The following is an 18,930-nucleotide window of genomic DNA, read 5'->3' as shown; positions in this document are numbered from 1 at the left end:
AGTAAGGATGTGCAAACCTGCTCACAGCTTCCTCTGCTGAGGGCAGTTCCACTTAGGTGAATGTTCTCCTACAGTCCCAAACTTTTAAGGAAGTAAAACTTCCATTGTGTAGTGTGAGAATCAATACAGGACATAAAATTTCTTAAAAGCCTTTGGTGTTTGGATCAAACTTTTCTATCCACTCCTCCTTCAGACAAATCTTAATCTTGGCTTCTAGACTGTTTTTTTTTGGTTTGGTATGCTGATGTGAACATTGGTATGAATTCTGTAATGTTTGACAAACTAGAGAGCATCTGATGATGACCAAGATCACAGAACAAAAGATTTACCACTCACTACGTGAAATATTTGCTTTTTTCAGAGGTACGATTCAATTAGATTTTTTTTGTTTGCCTCACCTTCCTTACAGCAGCCTTCTGAGAAGGAGAAGGCATATGGCTGGAGCAGGGCTGGTTTGGGAGAGAAAGTGACCCTAGCTGAGGAGGTGCAGGAAATTTGAATCTTTCATTCTTTCCAAATTTAAGCAGCCCCTACATTTTTTCCTTTTTTTTTTCCCCCTGTTCATTTGTGAGACACTCTCTATCAGTGCTGATGAGTAAGGTAAGAAAACCTAGTGGGATTGATTAATTTCCCATCCTTTAAAATGTGGGAATGAACAACCCAACCCACCAGAAAACTAAATATTGATGCTGTCAGTGGCATGATAATTGGTCTCTGCTTTCATCTCCAAACAAACCCTTGCTTGGATTCTATTATTCATTCAAAGAGGAAAAGGGTTATTAATGCAGTGTTCTTTAATTTATTTTTTTCTTTTGTGTGTGTGTGAGAGAGAACAGAAGAGCAATAATACAATAAATATATTGGCTAAGAGAAAACATTTGCAAGAGATCCCTGCCCATTTTTTTTAATCTTCTCTTATCATGAAGAATGTGAGCTGTGATAAATTGTTCTGCTAATCAAACAGCACTGAAAGGTTAGGTCATTGGAAGTCTTTAGTCATTTTGTGCTTTTCAAGAGTGAATTTGTTAAAATTATGCTGAATACCCACTTAAAGCCTGGGCTGAAAACCCTACCTGTGTTTTATAACTCTGCACTGTCAGAACCCATAATAAGTCAAACATTCTTTCAGAGGTACTCATAAGGGAGAAAAAACCCTGTAAATTTAAGAGTAATTTCAGATTGTAAATGAAAAAGAGAGGCACGACTGTTCATTTGCGCCAATCATGCCTTCCTTTCATCTGCTCTGATTAGGCCTGGTGCGGTTTCATCAAACTACTCCATCACTGAGCTGTCACTCCAGTCGTCTGTTGATTGAAAACAATCAGGGCTCTGATGGCACAATTATTCTGACCCTTTAACTAGAGGCTGCTGTGATAATGAAAGGTTGATTATGATAGTTTGTGCCTCTTTCAGTTTGCCAAGAAGGTTAATTTGGGCATCAGACGGATGTTTAATGGGCGCTTGCTGGCTACACTGAGGTAAATGAGAACGTGCAGTCTTCGATATTGCACGGATATAGTTTGGCTGTCAATCATTGTCATTTTGAGTTTGTGCCTCACACTCTGGAAATCACATTTTATTTTTTCCTTGGGATTTAATTTATTCTGTGCCCTGAGGAAGTTCTTTCACTCTGTGACCTTCACAGTAGCTTTCTCTGTCTTTTTTCGCTTCCCTCACATGGAGCCCAAAGGCATAATACATCCAGAGGAACGTTTTTCTTTCATTTTTCACATTAAAAAAAAAAAAAAAAGGAAAATTTAAAATCCCTGTTTATCAGCTCACCCTGAACAGAGCAAATGTTTTAATTCTGATTCTAGAATCCAAATGTGCAAATGGAAGCACGCCTGCTTGCTAACGCAGCGCCACACCGGGAGCTGCTTACGTAGACACACATTTGTAAAACTGACAAACAGGTAATTTAAAAATGTCTCTGTGTAAAGAGGGTGGGGAATGGCACAGCTTTATTTTCACAGGCTTCATGCATATGCCTTCGCTTGGTGCCTTGTAAATGTGGTCTTAGTCATTGTATTGCAACTTTTTGGGTTAGAAAGTCTCCCTTCAGGGTTCAGGGGCAAAAGGCATTTCATTGCTGATTCATAGATTATTAATATTTACTGTGTTCAGATTGAGAGAATCATATGCATAATTTTGTAGTTGTTTGGCTCAAGGTGCAAAAGAAATGCAAATACCTCATAATTTTGATTGTTCCACATGCAGCTCATTAGAGTCTTATTTTTATGCACATTTTAAATTCAAAATAAAAAGAAGAAAAAGATTTCTATCTTTAAAGCTCTCTTGCATCTAGGCTCAAGACACTAATTCTCCATGATGTCCACAACTGTAAGATAGTACCTGATTGATAAAATTGCAGAGTGAGTCTGGAGGCTGTGCTGAGTGGTTACTAACGTCTAAAAATATTCATGTGTAACTCATGGCTTTGAAAAATTGTGTGCATACGGTTTTTTGTGTGGTGGGGTTCTTTTTCCTCAGCAACAATTCTTACATTTTTCTTCCTAAATAGGTGATACAGACCAATTTAGTTCATCCTACTTAAAATGCTTAAATGAATATCCTAAACCCTTGGGTTTTGTCCTTTATAGCCTCTAGAGAGAGAGGGGAGGACTAAGACCCTTTAGAGACCCAAATTCAGGCCCTTTGGAAATCCATCTTCATTTTAGATTAGGGGAAGTTCCTCTGTAGCCCTCAGTGGACTTTGTTTCAGAGCTTCAGTAAATGTCCTGGTTTACCCATGCATTCTGCTCCTGTACTTGAAATGTGAAGAGCCAGAGTGTTGCTGACAATTGCCACCTGAAATGTGGTTTTGAGACAGGAGGTCCCAGTCTGGAATACCTCAGGCTTGCTGAGTTAGATAAAATCCAACAAAAGACAAAATTATGTGTGAGTTTACAGCCAAAATATATATTTCTAGTGTTTCAAAGACCAAACAAGTAAATTTCAAGTTTTGCTTTTTGAAGTTCCCTTGGTGGTGCTTTAAGGTGATTGCTGTAGTAACTGTGTTTCTTGCACAACTCTTCTTGGCATCAAAAATCAATAGGATCAGTCTATAAGCACTGTCCAATATGCTAAGGATACAAAGATATTAATGTGATATTTTTCTTTTCTGGCCAAAAATTTTTGCTTCTGGTAAGGAACAGAAGAACTGTTCAGGTGAGATTTGTAGTTCTTTCCCTTCCCCTCATATATCATCATCAGATTGTCATGCACAAATTGGGTCTCAGTCCAGGAAAATACATCTTTCCACAATTAAAATTTTGTTTTCTCTTAGAATTTACTAGGTTATTATAATTAGGATTTCCATTTGTTTTAATAAGACAGTGTGAATTCATTGCTTTAAAATCTTAGAAAATTTGTTTCTTTCTATTAGTTGTTGCTAAAATAAACAAAATGAAAAAAACCCAACACTTCAACCCTCTAATTTTTTCCACTGCTGTCACTTTTGGACTTCATCTCATTTACTAGACACCTTGGATGATATAAAGTAGCATATTTGCTACTGGTCCACTGGGCTACAACATGAATGCATCAACTAAGGAGCAGACCAAGATGACTTTTAATAGAGTTCCTGTGGCCCCTCACACAGAGCCCAGGCTTAGAAAAGTTTTTTCTTTCTTGGAGCTCTGTCAACAGAAACTTTCCCTGCTGCTGGCTTTGTGACTTAGAGTAGTTTCTAAGTGAACCTGAGTCTAATAAATATGAGTATGTCAAGCTTTTTGCACTCATGAAGTAGCTTGGCTTTTCTGATTAGAAAACTTGGTGTGATGTCAAGTGAAGGTTTGGCACGTTTCCCAGCAGAGTGGCTGGAGAAGGATTGCAGGGGATGCTGAACAGGCAAGGCACAGGCGTGATGGGCTCTCTTGCTCCCTGGGATAGCTGGCAGCCCAAAGGACCAGGTAACTACTTCTTGCAGGGTTATCTTCAACAGGAGTGAAATTCCTAGTTCAGCTTTAACCTCCTCTGCCTCTGTGGCCTCTCCGGCTGCGGGATGTGCGTGGTGTGTACACCATTAACAGCAGGGAGGGAAGAACTGCGCTCCAAGCCTGTGTGACTTGGACTGTTGAAGCACTGTGCTGGAAGCAGAAGCAGGTGTTGGAAACACAATGAAATCGCTATCCAACATGCAGATGTACTTTGATGTGTGCTCCAACTGTGCCACGACATATTTTTCCATCTCTTTTCTGCTGTTTTGAGAATGAACTCCATTGCTAAATCACATTATGTGACCTTGGAGAAGAAAGATCCTTTGGGTTAAGGCATTAGAATAAGAGAATTTATCTGGTTTGAAAATCCTGTCCTTCTGAGGGTCTACTTTTGTCATTTACTTAGTTTAGAAGATGAATATGGCAAAATATATTATTTATTAAAGTTGATATAGGCACTAGGCTGTAGCTTCCTTTACTCACACACTCATACATTAAAATTAATAGAAAAGAAGCTTCTAGCAGTTTAAACAGAATTTGCCTATATGGCAGAAGGAGTAGGAGTCTTTCCTTATTTTTGTAAATTATTTAGCACTGATACAAATATTTTAAACCCCAAAATTGTGGATGCTCTTTTTTCTTTTTTGCTTGCTTGTTAGCATTTTAAACACAGCTGTGATTTCAAGTGCTACTGGTATTTCCTTAGAGAAGCCAGAATATCTTTTCTTGCAGCATCATAAAGTGTATAATGGCTTTGAGTTTATTTTGCCAATACTGATTATAGTTGCTAATTGTTACTGCCAGAGAGGCAAAAACATAGACACTATAGTCAGTGTATAGATGGGGTGGATTTTGGGATTTTTATGTAGGCACCAGGTTTTTCGGTCTAGATTAAACAAAACCTGAATAAAGGTGTTGGAAATCGTATTGATAGATATACAGATGTTTGCTGGTCTTGTACATGGAAGTTTCTGTCTGCCGTATGTTGGTGAGAGTTATATTTGCCTCCTTTGCACTGGAGGAAAGTTAGAACTGTGTTAACATCCATCAGTGGCTACTTCTACTATAACTGAAAGACTTGTTTGAGAATTCAGTTTTCTTTCTTTTGAACTTTTTCAGCCTTCCAATAGCTGCCAAACCATCCAGTGACTAGAGTATCTGTTCACCCACACCCAATTTTCTTCCATGCCTCCATAGTGTGAGACACCATGTTCTGCTAGAGAACATGGTAACAATGTGCTGCAAAACCAATGTAGAAATCTAAGGCTCAGTTTGTGAGTGTTCCTGAAACCAGATGACCTGTTCCACAGCCTTGTGTCACAATTTAGGAGTTGGTCCTGTATTCTGTAAATAGGCATATAGATACCTACATTTGTAGGTTAAATTCCTAGCACTTACTTTTAAGTAGTGACCCAAAATGAATTTTAAAATGGAGTAACAGTTATTGTCACAAATAGCAAGACAAGGAGATAAAAACATTATAGCTTTTAGCTCTTACGGCCTTTTTTCTGCCTTGGGGTGTCACAGACTAGGTGTGGGTCATGTGGAGCACTGTAGTCAAATTGTGTTCTAACAGTAGCATGAGTTGATTTGGAGAGGAGCTTCTAAACAAATTGTGATTCACAGACCTCAGTTGCTTCCCCAAGACTCAGTGAAGCTTCTCTGCATTCTGTCAAATGCCTACAGACCATCCAGGTGGCATGCAGGGTTCTTAGTCCTGCTTTCTAAACTCATACAGTAAAATGCTCTCCTCCACTGCAAATTGACCTCAGACATGGAGTCTCGTAAGAGCCAGTAGCAAACTACACAAGAGACAGCCTGGGATTCACCTTGTCCCCCCATTGCTGTTGCAGCTGCTTGTCAGAGGGGAAAGGTGGAAGTAACGTAGGCCAAAGGTACCTTGAGGTGCAGCATGTAGAGAATCCCAAGCAGGTTGCAATCAGCTTAATTTGGAAAGATTCAAAGGTTTACATAAAAAAGATTCAGGACAGATGAGTGGGGATAAAATAGTGTGGAATGGGTAGAGAAGATTTTAGTTCAAGACCCAGAATACACTGTACATCTCATGAGTGCCAACAGCGTCTTTGTATCATTTCGCAGCTATCACTGTAGTGGTTTAGAAATTCTGTGACTTTAGAGAAAAGTTAAACATTATTGGTTTCAGTGAAACATTTTTTTACAACTCCAGTACTATTCTCAGTACAGACCTAACTCAGTATGAACCAAGCTGCATATGCCAAACTTCCTACAGTAGAGAAAATGTATTGTAATGGAGATGTCCATGTCTTCTGTGCAGATCATCACACATCCCATATCCAGAAATGAATGCAGGTACCATGTCTTTGACGTTATGAATGTATGTGTTGTTGCTTGTGTGTTTATACAGTATTTATTGGGGGACCAAGAGGAGGACAATAAAGGAAAGCAGATGGATGAAGTTCTAAGATATTAATAAGGCATTAATATTAATCTTCCTCTAAAAGTCTTGTGGTTACCAAGTCCTAGTTTACATTAGTGCCTGTCTTTTACAGAGTCTATAATGTCTGTCACTGTAGCCCAAGTGATACCTCTGTGATGCCATTAGAGATGTGAGCAAGGGCATGAATTTATAGTTCCAAAAGTAACCAGTCTGTTGGATGCAAGTGCTAACAGATAAGAACTAAGTTTTGGTAAATTCTTCTATCTCAATATAGCAACCCACAAATCATTCAGTTGCTATATATGCTGAAGATAGGCTGAATTTCTCTTCAATTTCAAGTGTCTGAATGATGAGTGCTAAGTGCCTTTCAGGAATCATTCACGTGGCCAAAGACACGGAATAGGAAGTTGCCTAATAAAACTCAGTAGGAGACACCTGACACATGGGTTTGATGGACTTAGAACACCTGGCTGTAAAGCTCAATGACTTCAAGTCCATGAACATTTTCAAATGTATTTGATTAATGCCTTTTTACTAGCAATTTGAAATACATATAGCTAATGCATATATTTGAAACTCAATATAGCATTTAACTGACTGAACTACTGTTGCATTTTTGATGCCCTTCATTGATTCTTTGTTTCACAGGGGATCACAAGGAAGAAAATGTGTTTCAAATTAATCTAACAAGAAGGTGGTTTTGGTTTGTCATCTTCCCTCTCTGACAGAATACAGAAGCAGTAATAAATTTAATATATCTTATATGAAAGCTATGAATAAGAGAATAATTTTCAGCTCCTTTATGTGACATTCCCAAAAATGGTACAGGGCAGTAAGATTTAACTGAAAATTTTTTTATCACGCAGCTGGTTGAAAACACCCATGCCACAAGTTCTGTGTCAAAATAATTTGAAGTATCCAGTAGAGTTTGTCCTTATCAAGAACTAGTCAATGTCTTTGAAAATGACTTGGATGAAAGAATAATAAGGGACTTATGTTTATAGAAAATCAGAAGGCGAAATGGTTTTCAAGCAGTTTTGAAAATACAATTAGGATTGAGAACATTCTTGACTGAAGGAGTGGCAGTGGCCTAAAGTAACAGTAGAGAGTTTGGTAATGACAGAGAAAGCATGACATGCTGTGAAATTTCTGGAGAAAAAAAAAGAAAAAAAGAAAAAAAAAAGTGGGAATAGTACTCAGTCATAAACTTCAACATGGATCAGCAACATCGTAGTACAATGACAGTCTTACATGGTGATGTGCAAGCAAGAATGGCATAGATTATCCCAATCAAAGAGATTCTTCCAACCTATTCACTACAGCTAAAGCTATAAGAAGATTATATGCAGTTTTCGAAAGCAAACATTAAGGATTTAAATACCTGTGGGATTTAATATCCTAACCCAATCCTAATCCTAACCCTAAATCTAACTAACCCTAAAACTAACTTTAAACCTAACCCTAAGTAACCCTACCTAACTAACCCTAACCCTAATTAACTAACCCTACCCCTAACTAACCCTAACTAACTAAACCTAACCCTAATTAATGCTGACCCTAAGTAACCATAACTAAATAACCCAAAAGCTAACAAACTAACCCTAACCTTAACAGTAACTAACCCTAATAAACCCTAACCCAAACCTGCTGACCCTAACTCTAATTAACTAACTCCAACACTAACCCTAACTAACTAGCCCTAACCCTAACTAACCCTAAGTAACTAACCCTAACTAACCCTAAGTAACTGACCCTAAGCCCAAATCCAACTAACCCTAACTAACTAACCCTAACCCTAAGTAACACTAACTAACTAACCCTAATTAACGATTTCAGTAACAAAGAACTGTGAGCCAAGCAACAGGGATTTAGAAAATACGACCCAAGATGCATTGAAATACCTTTTTTCATTTACTGAAGAGGACTCTCACACCAATATTAAAATGCATCTGAGGTGGAGAAGAAAAAGAAGGTTAACAAAATGCTTTTCATCCTGTATGGATGAATCACTTTCAAGGGTTGCTCTGGAAGATAAACCCAAAGGTGGAAAATGGGATGATGAGTTTAAGGGTTTAGAGCTTTTGCATGTGTAAGAGGAATATTTGTCTGAGAGATACCAGAGTATGGGAATGGTTTTCCTGAGGAAGTTTTGGTATCTTCATTACTGGATGTTTTCAAGCATAACTTATACAACAATTCTTCAAATGGTTTAGGCCCTTCTTAGCCTCTTTTTAGGACCAGTTGGGTTCAGTAAGCTTTATGTAATTTGTTTAATTTTCAATGTTGGTACTAGTTTCAATTGCTGAACAGTTTTAGAGTTTTCCTTGTTGCTTTCTGTCTGCCCCAAACTAGCAGAGACTCTTCTGTGCTTCTCTCTTCTCTGACTTAATTTTTTTGTCCCCTTACACCTTTCTCTCCTTTATGAATAAAATAAATGAGGAAGAAAAAAATATTGAAGGATTCAGTATGTACTGTTATATTTCTTCGATATTTTGTCATAAACAGGATGAAATATGAAGGGCAGAAAAGGCTTTTTTTTTTTTATCTTCTGATATTAATCTTCTTTCTAGTCTATCAGTGATCCCATAGCCCCTAACTTTTTATTATTTTTCCAGCAGCTTGGTTCAGGGATAGTATGGTCTCCAGCAACACTAACAGGTTGTACAATGAGAGTATTGCATAGCAGCTGACAATGCTGTGGAAATTGTTTAGGGGAACTGGTGCAATACAATGCTTTTGTAGATACACTGTAGGTAGAGTCTTAATAGGTATCTTTTTATGTGGACTAATAGGCTTTCACAGCTGCTTTTTAGATGGATAGATAGATACCATGACTGAGGCAAGTATATATCTGCTCTTGGAATGCAAGCAAATTTCAAGAGACCAAATTTTGACAGCACTGTACGCAAATAACGCATGTCTTGTTTTTCCCTTCCTTCCCCCCATTTTTAGCTGGCCGTGAGGTGGCTGGAACACAACTGCCGCTACCAGTACCTGGATGAACTTCTCCAGTACGTCCGCTTTGGCCTTATGGATGTGGATACACTGCATACTGTAGCTCTTACTCATCCTCTTGTCCAAGCCAGTGAAACTGCGACAGCGCTCATTAATGAGGCCTTGGCTTACCACCAGAGCGTCTATGCACAGCCAGTTTGGCAAACGGCAAGGACAAAGCCTCGCTTCCAGTCAGACACTCTTTACATTATTGGGGGCAAAAAACGAGAAGTCTGTAAGGTGAAGGAATTGCGATACTTCAATCCGGTAGACCAAGAGAACGTTCATATTGCAGGGATCGCTAACTGGAGCGAGCTGGCGCCTATGCCTGTGGGGAGGAGCCACCACTGTGTTGCTGTCATGGGAGACTTTCTTTTTGTAGCTGGTGGAGAGGCAGAGCACTCCACGGGGCGCACATGCGCCGTGAGAACTGTCTGTCGATATGACCCCCGCACTAACTCCTGGGCGGAGATAGCTCCGATGAAGAACTGCCGGGAACACTTTGTGCTGGGAGCCGTGGACGAGTACCTCTATGCCGTAGGGGGCAGGAATGAATTGCGTCAAGTGTTGCCTACAGTTGAACGCTACTGCCCCAAGAAGAACAAGTGGACCTTTGTTCAGTCCTTTGATCGGTCGCTCTCATGCCATGCGGGATATGTGGTGGATGGTCTTCTTTGGATATCAGGTAGAAAACGTTTCACACAGTTTGAGGTACTAACAAAATACCAAAATACTGTCTTGAATTAAAGTAATAAATCTTCTTTGGTTTATATGTCATGATAACTTTTCTCTTAGGAGAGGACAAAGAACTGAAGCCTCATTAGAAGTATAGGAGCATAACGTACCTTATACATACACTCTTGGTGTTTCAGAGCTGCTGCTATCATATGTGCTATCTCCAGTTGCCATTCATAAATCACAGTGAACTGGAATGATAATGCACTTTTGGACAAATTTCCAACGATAAATTCTGTGTGCTTCCTAAAAACAAACAAAAGAAGACATTGTTTCTGTAATATGATCTGGTTCTTTTGACAGTAACAGGACCCAAGGGAATGGCCTGAAGTTGTGTCAGGGGAGGTTTAGGCTGGATATCAGGAACAGGTTCTTCACCCACAGGTTGATTGGGCACTGGAACAGGCTCCCTAGGGAAGTGGTCACAACACTAGCCTGACAGAGTTCAAGAAGCGTTTGGACAATGCTTTTAGGCACATGGTGCGATTCCTGAGCCTGTACAGGGCCTGGAGTTGGACTTTGATGATCCTTGTGGGTCCCTTCCAACTCAGAATATTGTATAATTCTATGATTCACTTATTCCTGATGATGAAACGGAAAATTAGGTGCTTGTTAGCTTGTGTTGTTCCAGGGCTTGAAGGCAGGTGTATGATTTGCTCCCACTTGCTCTTCAGGATATTGTAACAGGCCAAGATGACTTTTTTTTAAAATCATCCATGGCTCTGTCCATAACAAGTGCACAAGACAGTTTGGATGTAATCATAGCTTTATGGCACAGATAGATAAATGTATAGACCCTATAATCCTAAAATAACTTATCATTTGCAACTGAGTCTTTAGTTGTTATGTTCCATTGATGGGGGTGGGAGGACTTAGTTTCCTTCATGTTTGTAGTGACTTTTCTGGTATTAGTTATTTTAGAATACAGTCAGTGCTGTCTCCAGAAGATTTGACAGAAAAATATTCCCCCTTTACTAAGAAGTATGCCACGGAAGGTTATATAGTTATAATATTTATTAAGGAAGCTAATGAGTAAATGGGGCCAGCCCTTGAGGTAAATGTTCAGTGATTGGCATCTTCACCGTAGGTACCTTCTGGAGATTTTAATATGGTCTGGAATGCCTCTGGTGAAAAGATGGAATATGAATGGAAGATGAACTTAGCTTCTTAGGCCTTCGCTGTGCTTCTCAAAGTGTGTTGTTTAGGTTAGTGGATGTACCTTCCTGTCCCTATGGATTGAGTGCCTCATGGGAATGGATTCCCAAACACTGGCAGGGGAATTAGCAAGTATCTATTTTAATACATATACACTAAAGTAATGAATGATGACTTTGGAATTAAAAGCAGGACAGAACACAGAAAATCACCAAGATCCCTGGCAGGTTCTTTGGGTCACTTTCTTTAGTGACCGTCATTTAAGGAGTCTTCTAGAGTTTGTGTTGTGTGAATCCTTATCTGAGACCCAGTTACAGTACAGGAACAGGATTTCTGCTTTAGGCTACCAGCTGGGTGTATTCAGAGCATTATCCTGTTTATTCACTACCATTCCTGTTTTATTAGTGGAGAGGGATGTGTGTCTGTGGTGGGAACTTCAAATACATGGATGTTACTACTACTGTGCCTTGATTGCTGGGTTTTTTTCCTGTTTTGTGGTTTACATTTGTCAGTATTTATGAAGAATAGGACTTTTTAGAAAATGGTGTTAAGCATTCTCATATAAAATCATTGAATATGCACTAGAAATCCATCAGTGTGGTCTTTCCTCCAGTAAATGAAAAAAGTAATAGTTTTTGTCTTAATTTCATTTAAAAAACCTCAAACCAACAAAGCAGAACAATCAAAACTCAAGAAAGTATTTGATAGCAATTTTTAAGTCAAACATGGGTCTGGTTGAAGATTAAATTTAATCTTTCCAGATTTTCTAGGAAAAGGGAAATTATGCTGAGGATTAATTCATGTGCTTAGTTATGTAGGTGAAATGCATGCATGCCTGTGTGTTTTAAATTCCACTTGTGTTTATAAAATGATGCAGTGTGATATTGTGTTCAAGGATATGCCTCTAACAGAGCTGTAGAATCAAGCGAAGAGATAAATGGAAGCCTACTGGACGAATTCTTTAAAACTGGGCAAAACAACAAAAAATATTTTACCAGTATTGTTCCATTTATACTTGAAAATACTACCAACAGTGGAATAAAGTAGACAGGGATTTTCAGTTGTATTTTGACAGGTTCCAATAAAATGCTTAGAAGTTTTGAGTTGCTCAGTTCTGACAGGTTATTATGAAGGACAAGAACATACTTACTACACTACACTTCAGTAGGTATCGATCTGAATTTTGTACTCTCATACTGAAATCTGGCTGTTTATCGAATAGAGTTATTTTAAAAAGAAAAGTAGATGGAGATGTAATAAGTATAGCTAGCTTTCTATTATTAATTAATTGCTTAGGACTAGAATGTAGCTCATGGTACATGTACGTTCAGGGGCAGGAGAATAGTAGAGAGAGATGTTTTATTGTACCATAGTCACTGCTGGAAAATCCACTGTTCATCACTGAATATAAGACGTTAGCATAAAAGTAATTAATAATGCAGGAGGGAACCTAATTTTGAAGTATGTGGCCTAAAATTAAGTAATTAAAAAATTAGTCTGAGTTAGAAATGTTTCTGAGTTGTATCCCTGCTGCTTTTTCTGGGAAATACAGGTCATCAGCAAAGAGCTCTCAAAGTCAGTCTGCTACTACCAGCTGGCAAGGGAACCATGGAAATGTGCCCAGGTTTTTAGTGAGGGAATAAATTAAATAGTGATAATTTAAGTTTCTAGCCCTTCTATTTGTGGAGAGAGTCATCAAAGCTTGATCTGCACACTGACCATTTACTTTATCAGTGCTTCTGCTAGAGCCCCATGCCCTCTTAAAGGCTTTGCTGATCAAAAGCTGACTAGACTTAAGGGATTTCTGTTATTATTGGGATTAATTTTCAGCTTTGCTTTGCTGCTCCTTTGGGACAAATATGACAAGGATTCAAAAATAATAGAGAATAAAATCATGGCAAAGGCAGCAGGAAAGGAAAATGGACAAAACAAAACACTGTACGAGTGTACACAATGGCAATAGGAAGTGGGTGGCTGGTGTTCAGGTGACAGAGGGACTCCTAAGCTGCTACCACCTCTTTAGGGTTTTTAACCTGACAGAAGCAGATTAAAAGAGGGAGGCTTTTGCACACTGGAAATAATCAGACCCTCTGCTTAGCACAAGTGGGTTCAGCCCTTGAGTTTTCTGTGCTCCATTTTTTATATTCATGTCATTATTTATTGTTTTTCCCCCACACTCTTCATTTTATTTTCTTATTTAAAAAAAATACATGAGAGTTTATTAAAAAAATATTCTGGTTTTGACTGGGATAGAGTTAATTTTCCTTATAGCAGCTAGTCTGGGCTATGTTTTGGATTTGTGCTGGAAACAGTCCTGGTAACACAGGGATGTTTTTGTTATTGCTGAGCGGTGCTTCTACAGAGTGAAGGTGTTTTTTACTTCTCACCCCACCCCACCAGCGAGGAGGCTGGGGATGGGCAAGAATTTAGGAGGGGACACACCCAGGACAGCTGATCCCCACTGACCAAAGGGGTATTCCAGACCATATGGTGTTATGCTCAGCATATAAATGTGGGGAAAGAAGGAGGAAATGGGGGATATTCATAGTGCTGACATTTGACTTCCCAAATCATGATTATGCTTGATGGATCCCTGCTCTTCTGGAGATGGCTGAACACCTGCCTGCTCATAGGAAGCAGTGAATTAATTCCATGTTTTGCTTTGCTTGTGTGCGTGGCTTTTGCTTTGCCTGTTAAACTCCCTTTATCCCAACCCACGAATTTTCTCAGTTTTACTTTCCAATTCTCTCCCCGTCTCATGGTGGGGGAGTGAATGAGTGGCTGTGTGAGGCTGAGTTGCTGACTGGGGTTAAACCACAACAAATAAGTTCTCTGTACTGCCATTACATGGGGCAGGTGGTTTGGAAATTTTATAAAATGTTGATTCTTCTAGGCCCCAGTTAACATCTGATGCCATGACCAATTTCACAAATGAATTCATGCCCCAATGCTTGAAAAGTGAAGTATTTCAGTGAAAGAAAAACAAAGTACACTAAACACTTTGGAGTTCAACATTACTAACAATCATTACCTATAAAAGCGGGGAAATATTTTCCATAAGAGCAAGGACTTGAACCATGCCCATTTCCCTGCATCCTCTGTGGAGCACACATGCAAATCCAGAGACCTCCTTTTCTATACATGTTAACCTTGTCCACCAGTATAGGTGTAGTGCCCCTGGGGACAGCGAGGGGCAGGGAACCTCTGCCAGGCACTCCAACTCTGGGCCATTCCTGCAGCTGCATCCTGGGATAATGACACTTCCCCTTGCCTTTGGTGCTCAAGAGATTAGCACATGAAAAGTCTTGTTTAAAACAAAGTGTTACACTGGTGTTTTGCAGAGGCCTGAGTTGTCTGACCTTAAGTGTGCCAGCTAAAATAACATCTTGACATGCACATAGAAACTGAGCTTGTTGGAAGGGGGTAAACAATCCAACCCTGTACAGTTGCTTTGTATTTAATATAGGAGGTTTTTTTTTCAAAATTCAAGATTCTTTTTGGTTTTTTAACTGTTGTTTTTTCCCTAATGGTGGAGATTTTTGACTAAGGAAATGATGCTGATAACATAGTTTGAAGAATTATGCTGAGTTTGCAAGTGATTTGGGATGAAAAGTATGACCTTACTATCAGTATGCTGTTGTGAAGTAAAGATTTTTTTTCTCAGTAAATGTCTATAAAATGCTTTTATGAAAAATAGATCTGGAATAATAGGAGTTTACAGAATCTAACCAAATAAGTTTTACAGTGTGGCTGGCACAGGATTTACTGGGAGTGGGAGGTTAACAAGTACATAAAATTGCCTTAGGGGCCCAATCTTAATCTGTATATGTTCCATATATATATACAGACTTCATTTTTACTGTATTCAAATGAATGATCTCACATCTTTCAGTGGCAGACATTATTGGCTTGATGGCATTGATTCTCCTTAGACTGAATGTAAACATCCAGCTTTAATGATTTAAACCAACCTAGGGCTTGTGCCCCTCTTGTTTGTGGCTCTATTGCATCTGGAGTCAAAGAGCAGTAATCAGAGCTGATGCTGGCCTCTTCCAGGGAACTCCTTACCTTGGGAGAATATGCTCCAGCTCAGCTGTCCTCACTGCACCTGGGCTGGCTGCAGTCAGAGGCAGTGGGTTTGCACATTGAGGAAGGATTATCTTGTGTTTGACACACAGACACCTAAGAGAGGAGAGATTTCTGTTTTAAAATAGCAGAGCACCTTAGGGTAGATGTCATGGGTTGCTATATATTCCCAGGATTTGCTGGAAGGAGCACACATGGGAGCTCTTTGCCAACGTGTAGTTTTACACGTCTCCCCGTGAACTCGGATTCCCGCACACAGCCTAGCGCTTGGGGACTGCAGAGAGAGTTGTGATATTTTCTGGGGGATTTGGATTGGATTCGATTTCTCAAGTCATATGGGGACCTTGCTAGGACACGTTATAAATATGGCTTATAAACTGTCATTTAGGAAAATGTTGAATCTACTGCCTCCTACCCTTCTCTTTTTAGAAGTGTCTGTTTTGAAGGTGTTTCTCCATGCAGTTTGTGGAGTGTCTGGGGGGACTATAACAATGCAGAATGTTTCCCAAGTGTGGGAAGGGGATGGACAAGGTGTGTTTTGGAATCCTCTAGCAATTTCCCCATGTAGAGGGGCACTGTTGCATGAGCTGGGAATTTACAGGCCTTGGAGGGCTTTAAAAAGCAACATTTACAGCCTACAAGAGAGCAAGGGACAGTAACTGTGGCAGTGTAAAAACATTGTAAGCCCATAGGTTGGAGGATGGCCTTTCCATGAGGGTGTGCTCCTGTCTGTAAGTCTTGTCCTGAGGGTGCTCCTTGCCTCCCAGGCAGTGGAATCCTCAAAGCAAGCTGCTCATGTTAAAGTGGTGTAATCATGACTCTGTTTATAAAAACAGCAAATGCTGACCAAACTGTACATTTTCTGTAATTTAACCAGCCAGACATTTTTTTTCCTCTAACTGTTGGGTTACTACCACATTAGCTGTTATTGCTTGACATCAAATTTAATAGCATAGTTTGTGTTTTTAAATACTTTCTCTCGTTATGATGTCTCTCTATCCTCTCCTTTCCTCATAGAAAACACAGCAGAGAAGTTTAAGAAATTCTCTCAAAATTACCCCATTTCTTTTCTAAGAAAGTATGTATTATTTTTGGTACCATTTAAACTCTTTTTTTCCCTTCTTTTCTTATTTTTAAGAGACATATTGCTGCTCTTTTGCCCTTTCCCAGCTGTCTGGAGTATTTTTAAAAAAAATAGTTCAAGGGGACATTGCAGACTTGTTAAAGCTGAATTTTGGCAGAAAATTTTAAACTTTTGCTATAGCACTTCAAAGTTAGAAGGAACTAGAGTTTGAAAATTGATGCAGATATAAGATGGCATATTTAATGACAGATGTATCTATAGAAACCTGTTAAGATGCAGATTATCCCCCTGGGGAGGGGAGATCAAAACTGCCAATCTATAAAATATACTTGTTAGGGGAAGGCATGGAATCTATCTCTGCGAGCACTTTGATTGCAGGGGACAGTGTAGCAGCATGTGGCATCATAACCTAAGAGCAGACAAATCAGCTTGATGACTTTCAAAGCCAAGAATACTGCTGGAGGCAAGGGTACTCCAGTCTAGAAGAAATTAAAACATATAGAGACTGTTATTAATTCCAGATCTATTTTTGTGTAGTCAAATCTGTATGCAAATCCTTAGCATCTCATTTTGGCAGATTAATCTAAAAGTGAAGAGCAGTATGTGAAGGGAATGTAATGATAAAACACCAGAGATGAGCAATATTGCAGGGGAAAAGAGGTAAGCTGTGTACTTGGTGTGAGTGGCTCTTTGTGAAGAGAAGCAAATAATTTTGCTTATTTGCTTATTTTATTATTTTATGAGGAAACAACACTCTTCTTTCTCTTCTTCCTTCACATCTTTCCCCCCAAATTAAGGTGTCCTTTCAGAATGGAAATGTATGACCCAGCACTGTGTTTTGAATGTGTCTCCTGTAGTTTAACATTCTGGAGCTAATAATCCAAATAACTATGTTTTTTATTTTTCAAAATACTAATCTGATGTCTCATTTTAGACATTATGCTGGGAGAGAAAATAACGGTATGTAACAAAAAAAATCAAACTACAAAAGAGATATTAGGAAAGAAATTTTTTTGCGTGTGGCTGATAACCACTAGGAATATGAAGGCTGCACAACAGTGTAGAGGCAAATTAAAGATTGTGAGATCAGACACAAGAGCAGTCATAGCTTTCCAGTGCCTATTCTTGTGTGTGCACTTCACATGTGCTGTGATGGGCAGGGTGTGGTATAGTGTGATAGAAACAGTTTGGAAAGACTACATCTCATCCCAGCTATCTCTTAGCCTGTGAGCATCTCTGAGCTGGAAGTTTGTGCTGCCCTCCCTGGGTAGGTGCCCAGTACAGGCTGTTGCTTGCAGAGATGCACCCAAGTAACAGCATCATTTCTCCCTGCTGCTGCAGCTGAAGAAAAGAGTCTAAAATAGAGACATTTGTAATTTCTGCTATCGATTCTTGGCCCCACTCAAGTTATTTGGAGTGATCAGAGGGTACTTCTATGTCAGCAAGCAGCTCAGCCTGGTAGGAGCAGATCAGCAGGTAAAACCTTGGCGCCGAGTTCTCTATGTTTACTCCATGTTCCCGTCACATTTTTTGCTTTGGACTAGGTTTGTTCTGGTCCTCTGGCTCAAATGTTCCCAGTACTCAGATGGTACAAAGTCAAAAGACCAGTTATTGTTTCATACCCTTATGCTGCCATTAGGAAGTGGAGCACAGCTGGTGCACATCTGGAGCAGAGCTCCTGGTTTAACTTGAGTGCACACCAGTCCCAACCTACAGCCTAAAATGACATGGGGGAAGTGGCAGAGTTGCTTCAAAATCATGGTATGCCTCTGAACCAAAATGCTTCCCTCGGCATAGCTGGAGGCTGGCAAAATGAGGATTCCCCAGCACAGAGCTTGGGGATAAAAGGGAAAAAACCAACCCAGCAATCTTAGTGGGACTGGGCCATAGCTCAGCCAGCAGGAATGTAAGTCATTGTGCTGCTGTCCTGGCTGAAACAGGGTATGCCCTCACAAAAAGGGAAGCGTCAACAAAGTGAAATAAGATGAAAATCCTTGCTCTCATTGCTGTGGATTTTGTCTGCTATTGTCCATGTGCCATTAAAACTGTAATATAAATAGTTTGTCTGTCAGTGTGAGTGTCCCTGGTGTGTGGCCACTGAAATGCCCTAGTTCTGCCCAGACCTCCTGGCACGATGAAGGTGAGGTGCAGCTTGCAGGTGTTATTTCTGATTCTATCTTCCCATGGGCCCAGCATGGTGACAGAGAGGGATTGGGAACTGTGGCAGTGCTGCAGTGACACCATGTCCCCAGAAGGCTTGAGCACACTCAAAAACCTGTTTGCACAGGTAAGATTACAGACTGAAGAAGTTTTCTATGTTTACTTAGTGAAATTTGCCATTTAAAGCAAAATGAGAAGAGGATGATTGGGCATTAAACATCTCTTCACTGCATTGAGGTAAATAGTTGGTTTGCAGCATCTACTTGGGTCAGACTCTATTCCAAGCTTTTCTGAGGTGCTTTACACCATACTTTCCTGACCATTATTGATAAGTAAATGGTAGTGGTGTTTCTGGTCAC

The 18,930-nt window shown here is 39.6% G+C and overlaps 1 protein-coding gene across 12 annotated transcripts in view; it reads left to right on the top strand.

Annotated features, from left to right (window-relative positions):
• KLHL32 (kelch like family member 32) overlaps nucleotides 1–18,930 on the top strand; it is a 142,670-nt gene that overhangs the window by 94,865 nt on the left and 28,875 nt on the right. For 10 of the 12 annotated variants that reach the window (XM_039569030.1, XM_039569029.1, XM_039569032.1 and 7 more), the window contains one exon: nucleotides 9,310–10,036. In XM_039569030.1, coding sequence (XP_039424964.1) covers nucleotides 9,310–10,036 — 727 coding nt within the window. Of the gene's footprint in view, nucleotides 1–9,309; nucleotides 10,063–18,930 lie in introns of those variants that run through there. The other 2 variants (XM_039569036.1, XM_039569037.1) reach the window with 2 other exon arrangements.

This window comes from Corvus cornix, chromosome 3 (assembly GCF_000738735.6).
Source record: "Corvus cornix cornix isolate S_Up_H32 chromosome 3, ASM73873v5, whole genome shotgun sequence".
NCBI lineage: Eukaryota > Metazoa > Chordata > Aves > Passeriformes > Corvidae > Corvus > Corvus cornix.
Note: the sequence above shows the minus strand (reverse complement) of the source record. Positions and strands in the feature narration are given on the sequence as shown.